At 55.1% G+C, this 15,498-nt stretch overlaps 1 protein-coding gene across 1 annotated transcript; it reads left to right on the top strand.

The window, feature by feature from the left end:
- Positions 8,386 to 15,074, top strand: MVD (mevalonate diphosphate decarboxylase). Its single transcript, XM_018061849.1, has 10 exons — positions 8,386 to 8,549; positions 10,478 to 10,548; positions 10,952 to 11,066; positions 11,333 to 11,479; positions 12,177 to 12,376; positions 12,465 to 12,539; positions 12,639 to 12,857; positions 13,040 to 13,155; positions 13,912 to 14,020; positions 14,451 to 15,074. The coding sequence occupies exons 1-10, from the start codon at positions 8,480 to 8,482 to the stop codon at positions 14,529 to 14,531; spliced, it is 1,203 nt and encodes a 400-aa protein (XP_017917338.1). The 5' UTR covers positions 8,386 to 8,479; the 3' UTR covers positions 14,532 to 15,074.

The raw sequence follows: 15,498 nt of genomic DNA, 5'->3' as shown, positions 1-15,498 counted from the left end.
CGCACTGCCAGAGGCTCCGCACACAGCAGGGCACCACAGTTCACCAGCACCTACCCACACAAAGCACATCAGCTTCAGAACATCTTCTGTCCCCGAGTCCTGGTCCCTCTGAGCTTCTGAGTGAAGAACTACACTTGCCAGTGACAAGCATTTGTGCTTTCGAGAAAAAAATGGCAATTTTGGAAACGGCTGTCTTCCCTAAAAGCTTGGCAGTTTCCCAAGTTGAAAGACTTTTCGGATGAGAGTTTTTGACGCTATAAAGTGCAGCTCATCGGCATTTGGAAGCTCTGCTTAGTCAGTGAAGCAGTGTTTTCCAAATGACCAGTGTAGATGCCACAAAGCCCTGCCTGCACCAAAGACAAAGCAGCAGACAGACCAGCAGAGCACGGCGAGCTCACTGCCCAGCGCCAGGATCAGAGTGCACCCAGAGGAAATCTCGTCCTTTCCAACCAGAGCTGCGTTGTCTAAAAGCGGTTATGGTGCAGCCCACCCATCAGGCAAAGTGTTACAAGGAGGATGTTCATGGGGCCAAATGCGAAGATGTGCAAAAACGCCAAACACCGCCACTCTCCTCACTACAGCTTTGTCTCAGAAAATAGCTACTGTTCACAAAATACTAAGGTGTGATGGGTTTATTATGATTATTTTTAATAAACTTAATGAACAAAATCTTTAAGAAACTTAGCACATTTAACTTCTGAAGCAGGTAAAAATAAATGGGAGCCCCCCCTCCATACTCATTCTTCGGGGTCCTCAATCGTCTGTGAGGGTGTGAGAGTCCCTGAGACGCACAGCGTGGGAACCCCTGTCCCTTGTGTGATCCTGGCATGTGAACGTGAGCTCTCGGGGCTGGAGCAGCAGGTGGGCAGCCCGGGGAGGAGCTGGGCAGTGGGCCCATCGTTCCAGGGGAGACACTGGCTGGTCACGTGGGGGTGACCACGTGATTCTGCCTAGATGCTTTCTGCTTTAATCACTGACTCTGGGAACAACTCTGAGGCCATGTGACTTCCTCACCCCTGTATTCACCTTCCTGACCCCACAGTCACCCAGTTCCACCTCCCAAGCCTTTCTCAGACCAGCATCTTCACCTCGACCCTCACAGCCTTCACCACAGTCCACATTCTCGCAATTTCTCAGGCTGACAGCGGAAGAATCTCCCCGGCCCCCAGGTCCATCTTCCATCCAGCCTTCACCCTGCATGCTGGTGCAGCTCCATCACCCACTCACCCAGCGCTGCTCCAACCTCAGACAGGCTGTCTGTCTGTCCTGCAACCTCGAGTTCAAGCCCGACATCCTCGGCAGCACATATGAAGCCACTCTCCCCCATGACCTCCGCCGCAGGGTGGCAGCCTGTATATCCATGCCTGACCTCTACCAGATCCTGGACAGACACCTGACAACCATCAAGAGGAGGGAATAAACGGAACAAGGCAACCTCGACGTAACCAGACTCTCCTCCCCTTTTAATCCAGCTATCGGGGCTTTTCCCAGCCTTGGAGAGGGGTCTGCTCTCTTTAGCACAAATGGAATAACCATCATTAGCCCCAGGAGGCCTGCAAAGCAGTCTCCTGGGTTATCCAGGCCACAGGAATCAAGCCCCAGATCTATTTACAGGGGCAGCTGGGGTGCTGGACCACACGTGCGGGCGTCTGCAAGCAGGTGAGCTGGGTGCATGTGTCCCTTGATGAGGGCAATAGTTTCCACAGTCAGTGGCTCAGGCGGGGAGGCGGGAGTGTGGGCAGACGCCAGCTGCCAGTCCCGGCTGGCCAGGCCTCCCCACCTTGTGCATACAGTACATCATGCCATGTCTGGAGCTCTTGCTTGGGAGAGCTGGAAGCGATGGACTCCATGTAACTTACTCATGATTTAACCAAATGAACAGGTTTTCTGAAGTGCGACTGCACTTACATGAGAGCTCCTTTGGGGACGAGAGTGACCGGCAGTTACTGCAGATGCACGTGGCAGGGCACTGACGTGACCTCTCGTGTTTTTGTCCCCTGTAAGGGAGGATGCTGGCACAGAGAACCTGAAGCAGCTTGCCCGGAGTCCCACAGCGGGCCTGTGGCAGAGCTGGGATTTCCCGCTCCAGGGTCCTGGCTCCTAAACCACACCGCTGCCCAGTAAGCAACTTTGAATTTCCTTTTACTTGGAAATCAGAAATAAGGCACTAGATCAGAATGGCAGACACTGTCTTTAACCGTGTGTGTGTGTGTGTGTGTGTGTGTGTGTGTGTGTGTTAGTCGCTCAGTCGTATCTGACTCTTTTCAGCCCCATGAACTGTAGCCCACTAGGCTTCTCTGTCCATGGAATACTCCAGGCAAGAACACCGGAGTGGATGGCCATTCTCTTCTCCAGAGGCTTTTCCTGATCCAGGGATCCAACCCTGGTTTCCTGCATCGCAGGCAGATTCTTTACCGTGTGAGCTACAGGGAAGTCCTAACCCACAGGAACACTTTGTAATTACAGAGGGTGATGGGTCCATAGAAGAGCTTGAAAAGATCCTGAGGCAGGTGACTGTGGTATGCTCACAGCGGGCATGGGGCTAAAGGGGACGCAGGGAAGCGGCCCGCAGTACCGTGCGCACAGGGGGGCTCCCTGTAGACCCTGTCAGCCCTCGGCTCTGGGCCACTCCACCCAGAGCCTTTCCTCTGGATGGGAATGTCCCCAGGGACTCACAGAAAGACCCAAAGCTGAGTACAGAACATGACTGGGGACGATTATGTTTGCAAGCAGGGTCAGTGAACCATGGCCCAGAAGCCAAAACCAGCCCTTCACACCGACTTCTGGACAGCCCATGAGCTGAGGATGGATGTGCCCCAAAAAAGCAGAAGACACAGCAGCATTATTCACAGTGGTCAGCAGGCGGATGAATAAAGCATGGTCCATCCATACAAAGGGACACCCCTTAGCAATAAAAAGGGAGGAAATCATGACACACACCACACGGGGGTGTCCCCTGAGGACATGATGCTCAGTGACATAAACCAGACACAAAAAGGCATGCGCTGTGCGGTTCCACTGATACAGGGACCTAAAGGAGTCACAGTCACAGAGACAGCAAGTAGATGGCGGCTGCGGGGGCTGGGGAAGGAGGGGTGGGGGGAGGGAGGGGTTTAGTGGGAAGAGAGTCTCAGCTTGAGAAGGTGAGGGAGTTCTGGAAGCAGACGGAAGTGATGGCCATACCACAACGTGAATGCTCCTAAAGCCTCTGAACTGTACACTTAAAAATGGTTACAATGGAAATTTTAAAAAATTCTGTAAAAAAAAAAAAGTACCAAAAAATCAAAAGATTTTGTGGCCAGAAAATAGTCTATGAGTGTCATGCCTCTGTGTCTCTGTCACAGCCCATGGAGACCTGCCTGCTGGGCAAGCGCAGAGTACAAGGCCTGGGTCTTTAGAGATCACCAAGTTCAAGGCCTTAATCTCCAAGGCCAAGATACTAAGTCCTGAGGAGTTCAGGAGATGATGAGGACAACAAGAAATGAGGTGGGGGTGAAGTCTGGGGCTCTGGGCCCTTCTCACTCTGAACAGGTGCTCCCAACCAGTGCACAGGAGGGTTTGGCTGCCTGCTGGCTCCCAGCTCGGCCTGAGGAAGACATGGACTTACTCCTGGAGGGATGGCGCACTCCTGTTCAGTCCGCTCCCCGCTGCCTCCGCTGCCAGAACGTCCCTCCCACCTTCCGCTGGCACACCGCCCCGCTTGCATCACTCCTTGGTGCCCCGGCCACCTCAGCTCCCAATGCCGACTCCTCTCACACACTTGCCGCAGCCCATGCTGTGGGCACCACCTGTGTTACCGCAGGGTGGAATCTGCCTGCACCTTCGCACCACCAATTCTCCTGGAAGTGTCAGATTACCCCCGCCCCCACGGTAATCTCCCAGAATACTCCCTCCCTTTCTCTCACTGCCACGCTCTGTGGTGTTTCACCCCGATTCCAAAAAAAGCCTCGCTGCTGAGGGTCTCCAGGGTGGACTGATGAAAATGAAAGGGCAATAAAGAAAACTCGACACATCATCTTTTCAAGTCACCTCCTGTCCATTAAGTCCCTGGAGGGAGCAGTGCTCTGCTGTGGAAACACTTCTCTGTGGCTTGGAAAGTTACGTACACACCGGGCTGGTCTGACTGCAGAGCCCCTGTGTGTCCTGGGCTCTTTGTTACTCATGGTGTGGCCCTCGACCAGCAAGCTTCTGCCCTCAACACCCGGGACACTGGCTACACAGGCAGTCTCCCAGACCTCCTGACTCAGAATCAGCATTTCAACACGCTCCCTGGGTGACTGGTACTCACACTAATGTTTGAGCAACGCCATACCATGCGCTCTCTTAGCAACACTGAGAAATCACTGCAAATGAAAGGAAATCTGGGAAAGCACATCAAAACCACAAGGAGACACGACTTTACACCTCACGGCCGTTAGGGAGTCTGAGCAAAAAAGGAAGGAAAAGAAAGAATAAGTGTCAGTGAGGACACAGGAAATGGAAGCTGGGGACTTTGGTGGGGAGGTAACATGGTGCAGCAGCGTGGAAAACAACTGGACGTTCCTCAGAAAATTAAACACGGAACTGCCGCATGACTCAGAAACTCTACCTCTGGGTGTGTACCCCAAAGAACCAAATAAGAGGAACTTTAATAAGAGACAGTGGACACCCACGTTCACAGCAGCGTTACTCGCTAACAGCCAAGGGTTGGAAGCAACACAAATACCCACAACAAATGAGTGGATAAGCAACATGTGGTCCATCCATACAATGGAATATTACTCAGCCTTAAAAAGCAGGGAAATTCTGGCATCTGCTACAACATGGATGAACCTTCAGGACATTATGTGCAGTGAAATAAGCCAGACATAGGATTCCACTTACGTGGATCCCTGGTGCAGACAAATTCAGACACAGAGAGTAAAAGAGTAGCTGCCAGGGGCTGGAGGAGGAGATTCACATCCAGTGTTTATTGAGCATAGAGTCTCAGTTTGGGAAGAGGAAAAAGTTCTGGAGATGGACCTGGGGATGACTGCACATGGATGTCAGTACACTTACTGCCACTGAACTGCACACTTGAAAATGGTTAAGGACTTCCCTGGTGGGTCCAGGGGTAAGACTCTGTGCTCTCAAGGCAGGGGACTTGGGTTCAATTCCTGGTCAGGGAACTAGATCCCGCATGTTGCAACCAAGACCCAGCGCAACCAAATTTTTTTTTTTAAAGGAAAAGGTTAAGAAGGTAAATTTTTTTTTTTAGAAGGTAAATTTTATGTTACATATTTTACATCAAAAAAATGCTTTGAAATGACAGGAAGTCAGGAAGACTGTGAGAAACGCTCCAGGGTCTGTTCTTGTCCTGCAACTTTGACACTTCAGGCTGACTCCCTGAGATGTCAAGGCACCTACCACATCTCCATGAAACACATTTTAATGGAGCAAATCAGAACACGTGACCATCTGTAAAAGCTTCTGTCCTTTGGTTTATCACTCCCACTATGGCAGAACAGGCATTAACCCACATCTAGTTTACAAAAAGCCCCAGAAATAGAGGTCCTGTGATGAGCTTATCTTCTACATGCTTGAAGGCTGACTGTTCAGAAGAGCAGGGGCTGATGGTGTCAGCCTGGGGTCTATGCCCAGCCCTCTTTCAGGGGGCTTGTTTGTTCAAGGTTCCCCACTACACAAATGCACAGTCAGGCACTTATACCCATGTGTTCAACTGTGAGCATGGTTCACACGATCATAACACTGAGAACATTACCTGTATTGGGGAGGATGGATTGTGGTGGGGATAGAAAACAATTCCTCATTTCTGCTTGGTGACAATCAAAAGATCCCATCGAAAATGATAATAAAGGAAGAAGAAGAGGAAAGAGGGAAACAAGTAGGGTGTTTAGAAACATGGAGGAAGGGGCTTCCCTGTGGTTGAGAATCTGTCTGTCAATGCAGGGGATGCGTGATCAATTGCTGGTCCAAGAAGATCCCACGTGCCACGGGGCAACTAAGCCCATGTGCCTCAACTACTGAGCTGGCACTCTAGGGCCCGTGCTTCACAAGAGAAGCCACCGCAACGAGAAGCCGGTGCGCCGCCAACTAGAGAGCAGCCCTCGCCAGATGCAACTAGAGAACATGCAGCAGTGAAGACCCAGTGCAGCCAAAACAGCCCATTAATTAAAGAAGAAGAGTAACAGGGAGGAAAACAACAGAGGTAAAAGTGGCTCCCTTTGGACTCCCCTGGCAGTCCAGTGCAGGGGACAGTTTCCCTTCCATCCCTGGCCTGGGAAGGTCCCACCACGGGGCAGCTAGGCCTGTGCTCCGCAACAAGAGAAGCCACCAAAATAAGAAGCCTGCACACCAGGACCAAGAGTGGCCCCTGCTCGCCGCAACTAGAGAAAGCCTGCGCCCAGCAATGAAGGCCCAGTGCAGCCAAAATAAGTTAAAAAATAAAGTGGCTGCCGAACCTGGGGGTGAGCATGGAAGAGTGTCTGGTAATTCTCTCTTTAAATCAAGTACCTATAATACTGTCTTTGTCTTAGTTTGTTCAGGATGCTGTAACAAACAATACCACAGACTTGGGGCCTTAAACAACCACCCCTGAGTTCTCACAGTTTGGAAGCTGGAAGTACGAGATCAAGGTGCTGGCAGGCTTGGTGTCTGACGAGAGCGCCTTCCTGGATCATGATGGTACCCTCACCTGGAGAAAGGGTGAGGAGCTCTGTGGGATCTTTTATGAGGGCCCCACCCCCATAACCCTCCTAATGCCATCCTACTGGAGTTAGGTTTCAACATCTGAGTGTGGGGTGACACATTTCACTCTATAGTCAATACTTAAATTATAAACAATAACATGAAGTCCCCCAGAGTGGGACACCTGGCACAGTACTTGGTGCAAAACAGATGGCATCATGAACCTGTGAGATGTCCCTTCATCACTGCCACACACTGTACAAATCACTGATACTCATAGGCGACCTTGCTTCTATAGTTCAGAGAATACACTGCGACCACTGTCCAGAGAAATGCACTAACAGCTCTTCAAAGGAAGTTTTAATGGCTCTGCATGAAACAAAACAGTGACTCCAAGAAAAATGTAACAACCATCAGAAACACAACTGAAAATAGTGAGATACCATTTTTCATGGGTCAGGTGGACGGGGAGCTGCTGTGCTGGGGATGGTTCCAGATCCCTTACTTTGGTGGCTGGTATCAATGAAACTTCCAGAGGGAACTTGCCAAGAGCTATCAACTTCACCTCAGGTACATCCTGCTAGGCCCTTCAATTCCAATTTCAGGGATTTATCCTAAAAAAGGACTCAACACTTGCCCAAGAAACCTGCTTGTGTCCCAAGACTGGTAACAACTTCATTGTCAACCAACAGGGTACCAGTTGGACAAGTTATGGCAAATGGAGATCTTCAGGATGGTCTCTAAAACACACCTAATCAGAAGAGAGCTATCTGCTGATACTTGTAGGAACAGAACCGGGGGGCTGCGCTCCTATCTTCACTGAAAACGGAATCATTTTAAAGCCAAAAATAAATTTTTACAAACAGAAGGGGGAAACTGGGAGTTATTGTGTAAGGAATAGAATTTGACCTTAGGAAAATGGAAAAGTTCTAGAGTTGGAGAGTGGTGATGGTTGCCCAACAATCTGAAGGTATTTAATGCCACAGAATTGCAAGCTTCAAAGTAGTTAAAATGGTAGGTTTTACCCCAATAAGCGTCATTATAAATGTGACAACCCACTTCAACAGGGACGCCTGGCGTGCTGCAATCCATGGGGTCGCAAAGAATCGGACACGACTGAGCGACTGAACTTTAACCCTGAAAAGAGAACCCCGGCTGGTACGGAGCTTTAAAAGAGGGGGGTAGCGCTGGGAAGTACCTATTCCGAAGAAGTTCCTCCCTTAGCAGCCCCTCACCCAGGAACTGGTTGGTGAGGGGGTGGGGAGTCTGTGGGAACCCCGGGCGGCGGGGTGAGGGGAAGCTCAGGCAGCCGGGCTGAGGAAAACTCGGGCGACGGAAACTCAGGGCGGCCGGGTGAGGGGAATTTCGGGCCGCTGAGTGAGGGAAACCAGGGCGGCGAGGCGTGGAGGACCTCGGGCGGCGGAGTGCGTGTCTTACAGCGCTGAGCGCGGCATTCACCCAGACGCTTCACCTGGAACCCTCGGCGCAGGTTGGGGAACTGCACCGCCAGGCGCCTGCGCGGCGCTCGCGCCTGCGCGGACTTCTGAGTGTGAGGGCTGGGGGGGCGGAGGCGAACCAATCTCTGCGCCTGCGCAGAGTCGGAGCGTGTTTTCGGGCCAGCGGGGGCGGGCTCAGGGTCGCCAGCCTATCTTCCGATGCCACTCATTGGTTGAGAGGTGGAGCATGGGCCAGGCCCGCCTTTAATTGGGCGACACGCGAGCAGGTGGGGCGTCGAGGACCAATCGCCGGTCCCGCTGCGGCGCGTGTCTGGAAGGCTGGCGGCCGTGGGTTGGGGTCGCTCTGTTCTTCGGCCATGGCCTCAGAGAAGCCGATCGTGGTGGTGACTTGCACCGCGCCCGTCAACATCGCGGTCGTCAAATACTGTGAGTGGTGGGCTCGTGAGGCGCAGGATGTGGGGGCCCTGCGGACAGGGAAACTGAGGCTGGGAAGGGCTTGTTTGGGCGGTGGACCGGATCCCCGGACAGCGGCAGGTGGGCTGGGCCCTCGTGTGGACGTGATTGTAGTCCGCGTGCAGATGTGGGGACCCTCCCGCGGTGCGATCGCGGAGCTGGGCACCACGTGCAGCCAGAAGACCTGGGGACGTGTTTCATACAGGACGCCGGCCCCCGTGGGGGCTTGATTCCCACGGCCACGCCCATCCTGCCACCTCCACCTGCTCTCGGTGTCTGTCTTGTTCAGGTCTCAAGTATGCTCCCGGGATTGGCTCCTTTCCCTCACTAGTTTCTGGAGAGTCACCCGCGTGAATCTTGGAGTCCCCAGGGGGGAGGGGCCACAATTTGCTTGGCAATATGCCTTTGCAAAGTAACTGGGCTGTTTCCAGTTTGGATCAATTATGGGAAAAGCTGCTCTAAACTTTTGTGTACAGGTTTTTGTGTCAGTGTAAATTTTCATTCTAGATAAATGCCCTGGGAGTACACTTGCTAGGCCATAGAGTGGTTACATGTTTGGTTTTTTAAAGAAACAAACTTTTCCCATTTGGCTGTACCATTTTTCATTCCCGCCAACCACATAAAACCGTATGGGTGATCCAGCTTTCTGGCATGCGTTGTTGTCACCAGCTATTATTTTAGCCATTCTGATGGTGACATCGCACTGTGGCTTTAGCTTGTTTCTTCTGCTGCTCAGTGATGTTGAACAGCATTCCGTGTGCTCATTTCCTCTCCGTGAGTCTTAGGTGAAATCTCTCTTCAGGACTTTCATCCACATTCTAACTGAACTGTCTGCTTATTGCCATTGAGTTTTGAGAGTTCGTTTTGTATTTTAGATAATAATCCTTGCTACATACAAGATTTGAAAATATTTTCTCCCACCATGTAGATTCTCTTTTCATCCTCCTAACAGAGCCTTTCAAAGAGTTGAAGTTGTTAGACGGTGGTGCGGGCCAATGTGTCATCTTCTCCATCCTTGGTAGCAAGTCAAAGACGTCTTGATTCTAGCCCTTCATCCTGAAGAGTGTTAACTATGTTTTTTCCTAAAAGTTGTAGGCTTTTACATTTTAAATTGAAGTCTGATCTATTTTGAGTACTTTTGTTCAAGACATGAGACTGAGGCATGGCTGTGTTGGGCCATGGATGTCCAGTCACCCAGCGGCATTTTCAGAAGCCGCACCCCTCCTCCAAGGAACTGCTTTTGCACTTTTGTCAGCAAGCAACTGGGCATGTTTTTGGGGGATCGTTCTGGGTTCTCCTGGGTTATCCACCAGGATTCATTCTCCTCATGTCCTGTAACTGTCCTCCACCCCAAAGACGAAAGTGGGGACCCTTTCGTCCCCACCTGTGCCTAACAGTGGATCTGAAATTTTGGACTTTCTGGAAAGTTTTCCGTATTTGCTGTGATATGCAGGAGTGGAAGAGCTCAACAGAAGTGGGGGTAATTCCAGAGTGTCTCCAGGGGTATAAACAGGGAGATTTAATAAATTTTCAGTAAATGGGGCTTCTTCTGTTTGGGAGGGAAACGGAAGAGACTTAAATCAGGGCACTCAGCACCTGGCAGGCACTCCAAGACTACTTGCTGAATGAGTGAAAAACAAAACAGAAGCAGTGAAGCAGGGGGGGGACTGGCCTCCAGCTCTGCTCTCGGGAGCTCAGTGAAGTGGGGAGCAATTGCCAAGGGGTTCCTGAGGGCAGGGGCACACCAGGAGGAGGACTTAGATTGTGCAGTGAAAGAGCAAGATCCAGGCAACTTGGGGATCTATGGGGTGGCCGTGGCGGTGGGGAGGGGCAGGGCACTGGTGTTGCTGGTAGACGGGGCTGGGACACTGACTGGCTTTGTGGTGGGCTGTCTGTTCCAGGGGGAAAGCGAGATGAGGAGCTGATCCTACCCATCAATTCCTCTCTGAGCGTCACATTGCACCAGGATCAGGTGAGCATGGTTGATGATACACATCGAAAAAATATTTACAAAACCCCTGTTTACAGATGGTAGCAGTACATCTCCAGCCAACAAACGCCATCCGTCCCATCGCTCACTGCGAGGTGTGCTCAGCACACGGGCACGTACATGCTGAGCCCTCCTAGGAGGTCCCTGCCCTGCATTCTCTGCTGGGAGATGGGCATGTGGGCCCTTGCCCTGAGTAGTGGACACCCATGGGGCGTCCCCACCACTCAAGCCTGGCCTGCCTTGGCCTCCACCTCCACGTCCCTGTTCTCTAGCAAGGCCACTGCCCTGAGCGGACGACCAAGAGGGACCAGGGGAGGAAAGGCCCCACAGAGAGGGGAGCTTGGCTGGTACTCACCACCGAGGTGCCCTGTGCTTTCTTTCCCAGTTAAAAACCACCACAACGGCCGCCATCAGCAGGGACTTCACAGAGGATCGGATTTGGCTGAATGGCCAGGAGGAGGATGTGGGGCAGCCTCGCCTCCAGGCCTGCCTGAGGGAGAGTGAGTAGGGTCCTTGGGGATGCTGGGGTTAGGACAAGCCTGCCCCTACCCCTGCGCTGCTTCCTCGTGCTGGGCGGGTGTGAGCACATAGAAGGCACTGCCGTCACCTGCCCCCTCCCCACCTCACACCTCAGGGGCCACCAATGCTTGTCAGCCTGGCCAGGTCTGGGCCTGGGGTCTCCCGAGAAGGGGGAGGTCTGTGTAAGGAGCTCGGGCAGAGGCTGGTCCCCCTGTGCTGACCCAGGCGTCGTCTCCCATCCCCGCAGTCCGCCGCCTGGCCCGCAAGCGGAGGAGCAACGGCCATGAAGACCCACTGCCTCTCAGCCTCAGCTACAAGGTTCACGTGGCCTCGGAGAACAACTTCCCCACAGCTGCAGGCCTGGCCTCCTCTGCTGCAGGCTATGCCTGCCTAGGTGGGTACCCCGGAACAGGCCCCTCGCGAGCTTGCCCTGCACGCAAGGCCACGGCCTCAGCCGTGTCGCACCTCTGAATGCTGAGATATTCTGGGGGCTCTGAGGGGAGGACCCAGCACATGACAAAATCCCCCTCAAACTGGCTCAAACTAAGTGGGGGTGATTTCTTGGCTTACGAGCAGAACCCCAGGGCTGTGGCTGGCTCCAGGCTCTCAGACGGCCTATTAGGAGCCCATCTTGCTTCTTCGGAACCCCTGCTCTGCTCTGCCCTCCTGTGGCTCACTCTCTAGCAGGGCCCCCCACCCCCAAGCTGGGGGCAGAGCCGGTCACCACAGCAGTGGGTGGTTGGGTCACGTCCTCCACGTAGCCCTGAGACCAGTGAACTAGGGCAGACAGCTGGCCTTGTGGACCCCTCCAGGGCCGCATCCCAGCATCATGCCCTTAAGAAGTCCTGGCCTACGCCCAGCACTGCCAGCAGCCCCAGGCCTCCTGGTGCCCAGGGGGTTCTTCCTCCCAGCAGCTCATGTACCCTGAGAGCCCTCTGTGGAGGCTAAGCCTGTGAGCACGTGGGTGCTGACTGCCAGCCACGGAGCTGAGGGCCAAGGCTCCATCCCCCAGGTGCCCCCCTTCTCTACCACTGAGCACAGACCACCCCCAACCCCCAGCCTATCTGAGCCTCCCCCACCTCCACCTGCAGCCTACACCCTGGCCCGGGTCTATGGGGTGGACAGCGATCTGTCAGAAGTGGCCCGCAGGGGCTCAGGCAGCGCCTGCCGAAGCCTGTACGGTGGCTTCGTGGAGTGGCAGATGGGGGAGCGCCCCGATGGGAAGGACAGCATCGCCCATCAGGTGGCCCCCGAGTCACACTGGCCAGAGCTCCGAGTCCTGATCCTCGTGGTGAGTGAGGGGCCCAGCTGGGGTCGAGAGGGCCTTCCCAGGCTCCCTGGGCTGCGGGCAGAGTGAAAGCCTCCCTCCCTCGCCGCAGGTGAGTGCCGAGAGGAAGCCGATGGGCAGCACGGCAGGCATGCAGACCAGCGTGGAGACCAGTGCCCTGCTCAAGGTAAGGCCAGCGGGCGGCTGGCGGGCGGCTCCTCAGGGGTGCTCGGAAACCAGCCTCCACGGCTCCACACAGCTCACAGGCTGGCCGTCTGCCTTACAGTTCCGGGCAGAGGCACTGGTGCCGGCGCGCATGGCCGAGATGACCCGCTGCATCAGGGAGCGTGACTTCCAGGCCTTTGGCCAGCTGACCATGAAGGATAGCAACCAGTTCCACGCCACCTGCCTGGACACCTTCCCGCCCATCTCCTACCTCAGTGACACATCCCGGCGCATCATCCAGCTGGTGCACCGCTTCAATGCTCACCACGGGCGGACCAAGGCAGGTGCGGGGCTGGGCGCCCCAGGCGGGCTTCACGGAGCCTGCTTTGCTGGGGGCTGCGTCTCCATCTCACTCTCATTGGTGGCACAGCCCCCGCGTTGGAAAAACTCCACTTCCCACCTGAGTGGGTGGCCTGTGGGTCCTGGAAGCTGGTCTGAGCCCATCTGACCGCCCGGTTCCAGGTGGCGTACACTTTTGATGCGGGTCCCAACGCCGTGGTCTTCACCCTGGATGATACCGTGGCTGAGTTTGTGGCTGCCGTGAGGCACAGCTTCCCCCCTGAGTCGAACGGAGAAAAGTGAGTTGCAGGTCCCCATCCAGGAGGCTGTGGCGGGCAGCAACCATGAGGACCACAGGCAGTGTCCCCACACGTGTGCCCATGTGGCTGTGGATGCTCGTCCACTTGGCCCAGCCCCAGGGGCACATGCCTGTCTCTGGCAGCTCCTGTGATGATGAGGGCATCTGGATTTCTCCCTCCCAGCTCTTTAAGGGGCCCTGTTCTCATTGTGGGGACACTTGACCCGCTAGGGATGTGAGAAGCGTGTGTGGGTTCTTTTTATCTGTCACCCTAAGGAGGCAGTGAGGCTTCTGGTAGGTGGAGCTGAGTACTGCTCCCACACTGTGTGGGATTGGCCCCACCATCGAGGACGTAGAGGCTCTAGACTCATCGCCCTGGTTACCACGGGGGTGGTTTGTAGGATTAAGCTTGAACTGAGGCTGTTTCTTAAGCTGTGTCCCCATGGGGCACGGCAGCATGGTGGGCCAGGGCGAGGGGCAGTACTATAGCCTCGTGGAGGTCTCCTGAAGCCCTCCCCTCAGAGACAGCCAGGCCCTGGCTTTCTCACTCCAGGTGTGCCTGTACTCACCATTTAACCACCTCGAAGTGTGCAGCCCAGTGGCATTAAGAACAGGCTGAGCACCCTTGTTCATCAGCCCCAAAGGCCCCGACCCCGCTGGCAGTCACGGTTCCCAGCAGTCCTGCATCTGCCTGCGCTGCACACCTCCCACCCCTGCCGTCCTTGGACTGCAGTCCAGCCCTGCCTTCTTCCCCCAGGTTTCTGAAGGGGCTGCCCGTGGAGCCCATCCTGCTCTCAGATGAGCTTAAAGCTGCGCTGGGCATGGACCCTGTCCCTGGCAGCATCAGATACATCATCGCCACTCAGGTGAGTCCTGGTTGCACACCGCATGCGCCCTGCAGGCTCACCCCAGGGCATCCACAGGAGGGCCAGTGAAGTAGCTGTGACCCTGCTCCCTGGTTTCACAGCACCTAGTGTTCCCCTCAGTCACTCACAGAATATTTAAGGACTGATGGATGCCTGTGGTGTGCAGGGGTGGGGCTGGACTGTGGTGTACCCTCCAGAGCAGGTCAGGGTCCTATCTGACTCCTAGACCTGTGACCTATGCTCTCCAGGCCTTGGCCTCTGCCGACCGCTCCAGACTTGCTATCCACTCCACGTCTGCCCAGAGGGACTGAGCCTCTGCCTGAGGATTGGGCCCTGGGCCCAGCATCACCAGGGTGTCTGACCTGCCTGCATTTCCTGGAAGGGCAGGTGCACCCTGTCCCTCTCTGATGATAATTTCTTAACCCCACAGGTGGGACCCGGGCCTCAGGTCCTGGACGACCCTGGCGCTCATCTCCTGGGTCCTGACGGTCTGCCAAAGCCAGCTGCCTGACCACCTCTTTGATGGGGCCCGGCCGCCGCTGGGAGAAGGGGCCGCTTCGCTGGGATTGGGAGCCGGGTGTGGTGGTCAACAGGCCACGCTTGTTGGGATTTGTGGGTAACTGCCTGCTCTGGGCCAGGCCATGTGCTGTGGCTGAGTTGGGCAATGGAATGACGCCTGCAGCCACCCAGATGATCAGGGGCAGCCCCCCCAAGTGCCTCACCTTTCCCTGACCTGCACCCAGCGCTTGCTGAGATGGGGACCTGGACCCCGATCCAAGACCAGGGGACTGAGCTGGCAGGGAGCTGCTGGTGCATCGATCATGAAGGGCCCTCAGGCCCCGGATTCATGGGCACCCCACTGCCACAGGAGGTGATGGCATGTCGGGGTACCCCTCAGAGCTGGAAGCTGGGTCATCATGCAGGGGACGACCTCAGGACAGCTCCATGAAGTGCTCCCTCAACTCTGAGCCCAGGCCCCTGAGCGGGTGCAGTGTTGTGTCTGCGGGACAGGGGAGCAGTGCCAAGGCCAGAGTAAAGGCAGTTCGAGGACTCACCTGGCCTGGTGTGCTTTCTTCAGCCCTCACCCAGGGGGCTGGGCGGGCATTGTGGGGGGTGGGGCTGGGGCCTCCCCGCCATGCGTCGGATGCTTAGCACAGGCCACAGCCACACAGTGGTGGGTGGATGTGGTCACTAAGGCCGACAGGCTGGGGAAATGGTTCGGGTTTGGCTTTAAGCTCGATCCACATCCCCCTTCCAAGTGAGTTCCATTCTTCTCCACTGTCCTAACCCAGCTGGGGGAAGGAGGGGGAGGGCTTCTGAGCCCTCTGACCTTGACCCTAAAAGGGAGTCCAAGGAGGGAGGTGACAAAGGACAGGGCCCAGCACTGCTACATTCTGGGTTCTCCCAGAAGCTTCCCATACTCACCCGCCTTAACCCCCAAGTTAGTCCAGGGTTACCAGTGGGGCCAACGCCACCAC

This window comes from Capra hircus, chromosome 18, assembly GCF_001704415.2.
Source record: "Capra hircus breed San Clemente chromosome 18, ASM170441v1, whole genome shotgun sequence".
NCBI lineage: Eukaryota > Metazoa > Chordata > Mammalia > Artiodactyla > Bovidae > Capra > Capra hircus.
This window is presented reverse-complemented; position numbering and strand designations above follow the sequence as displayed.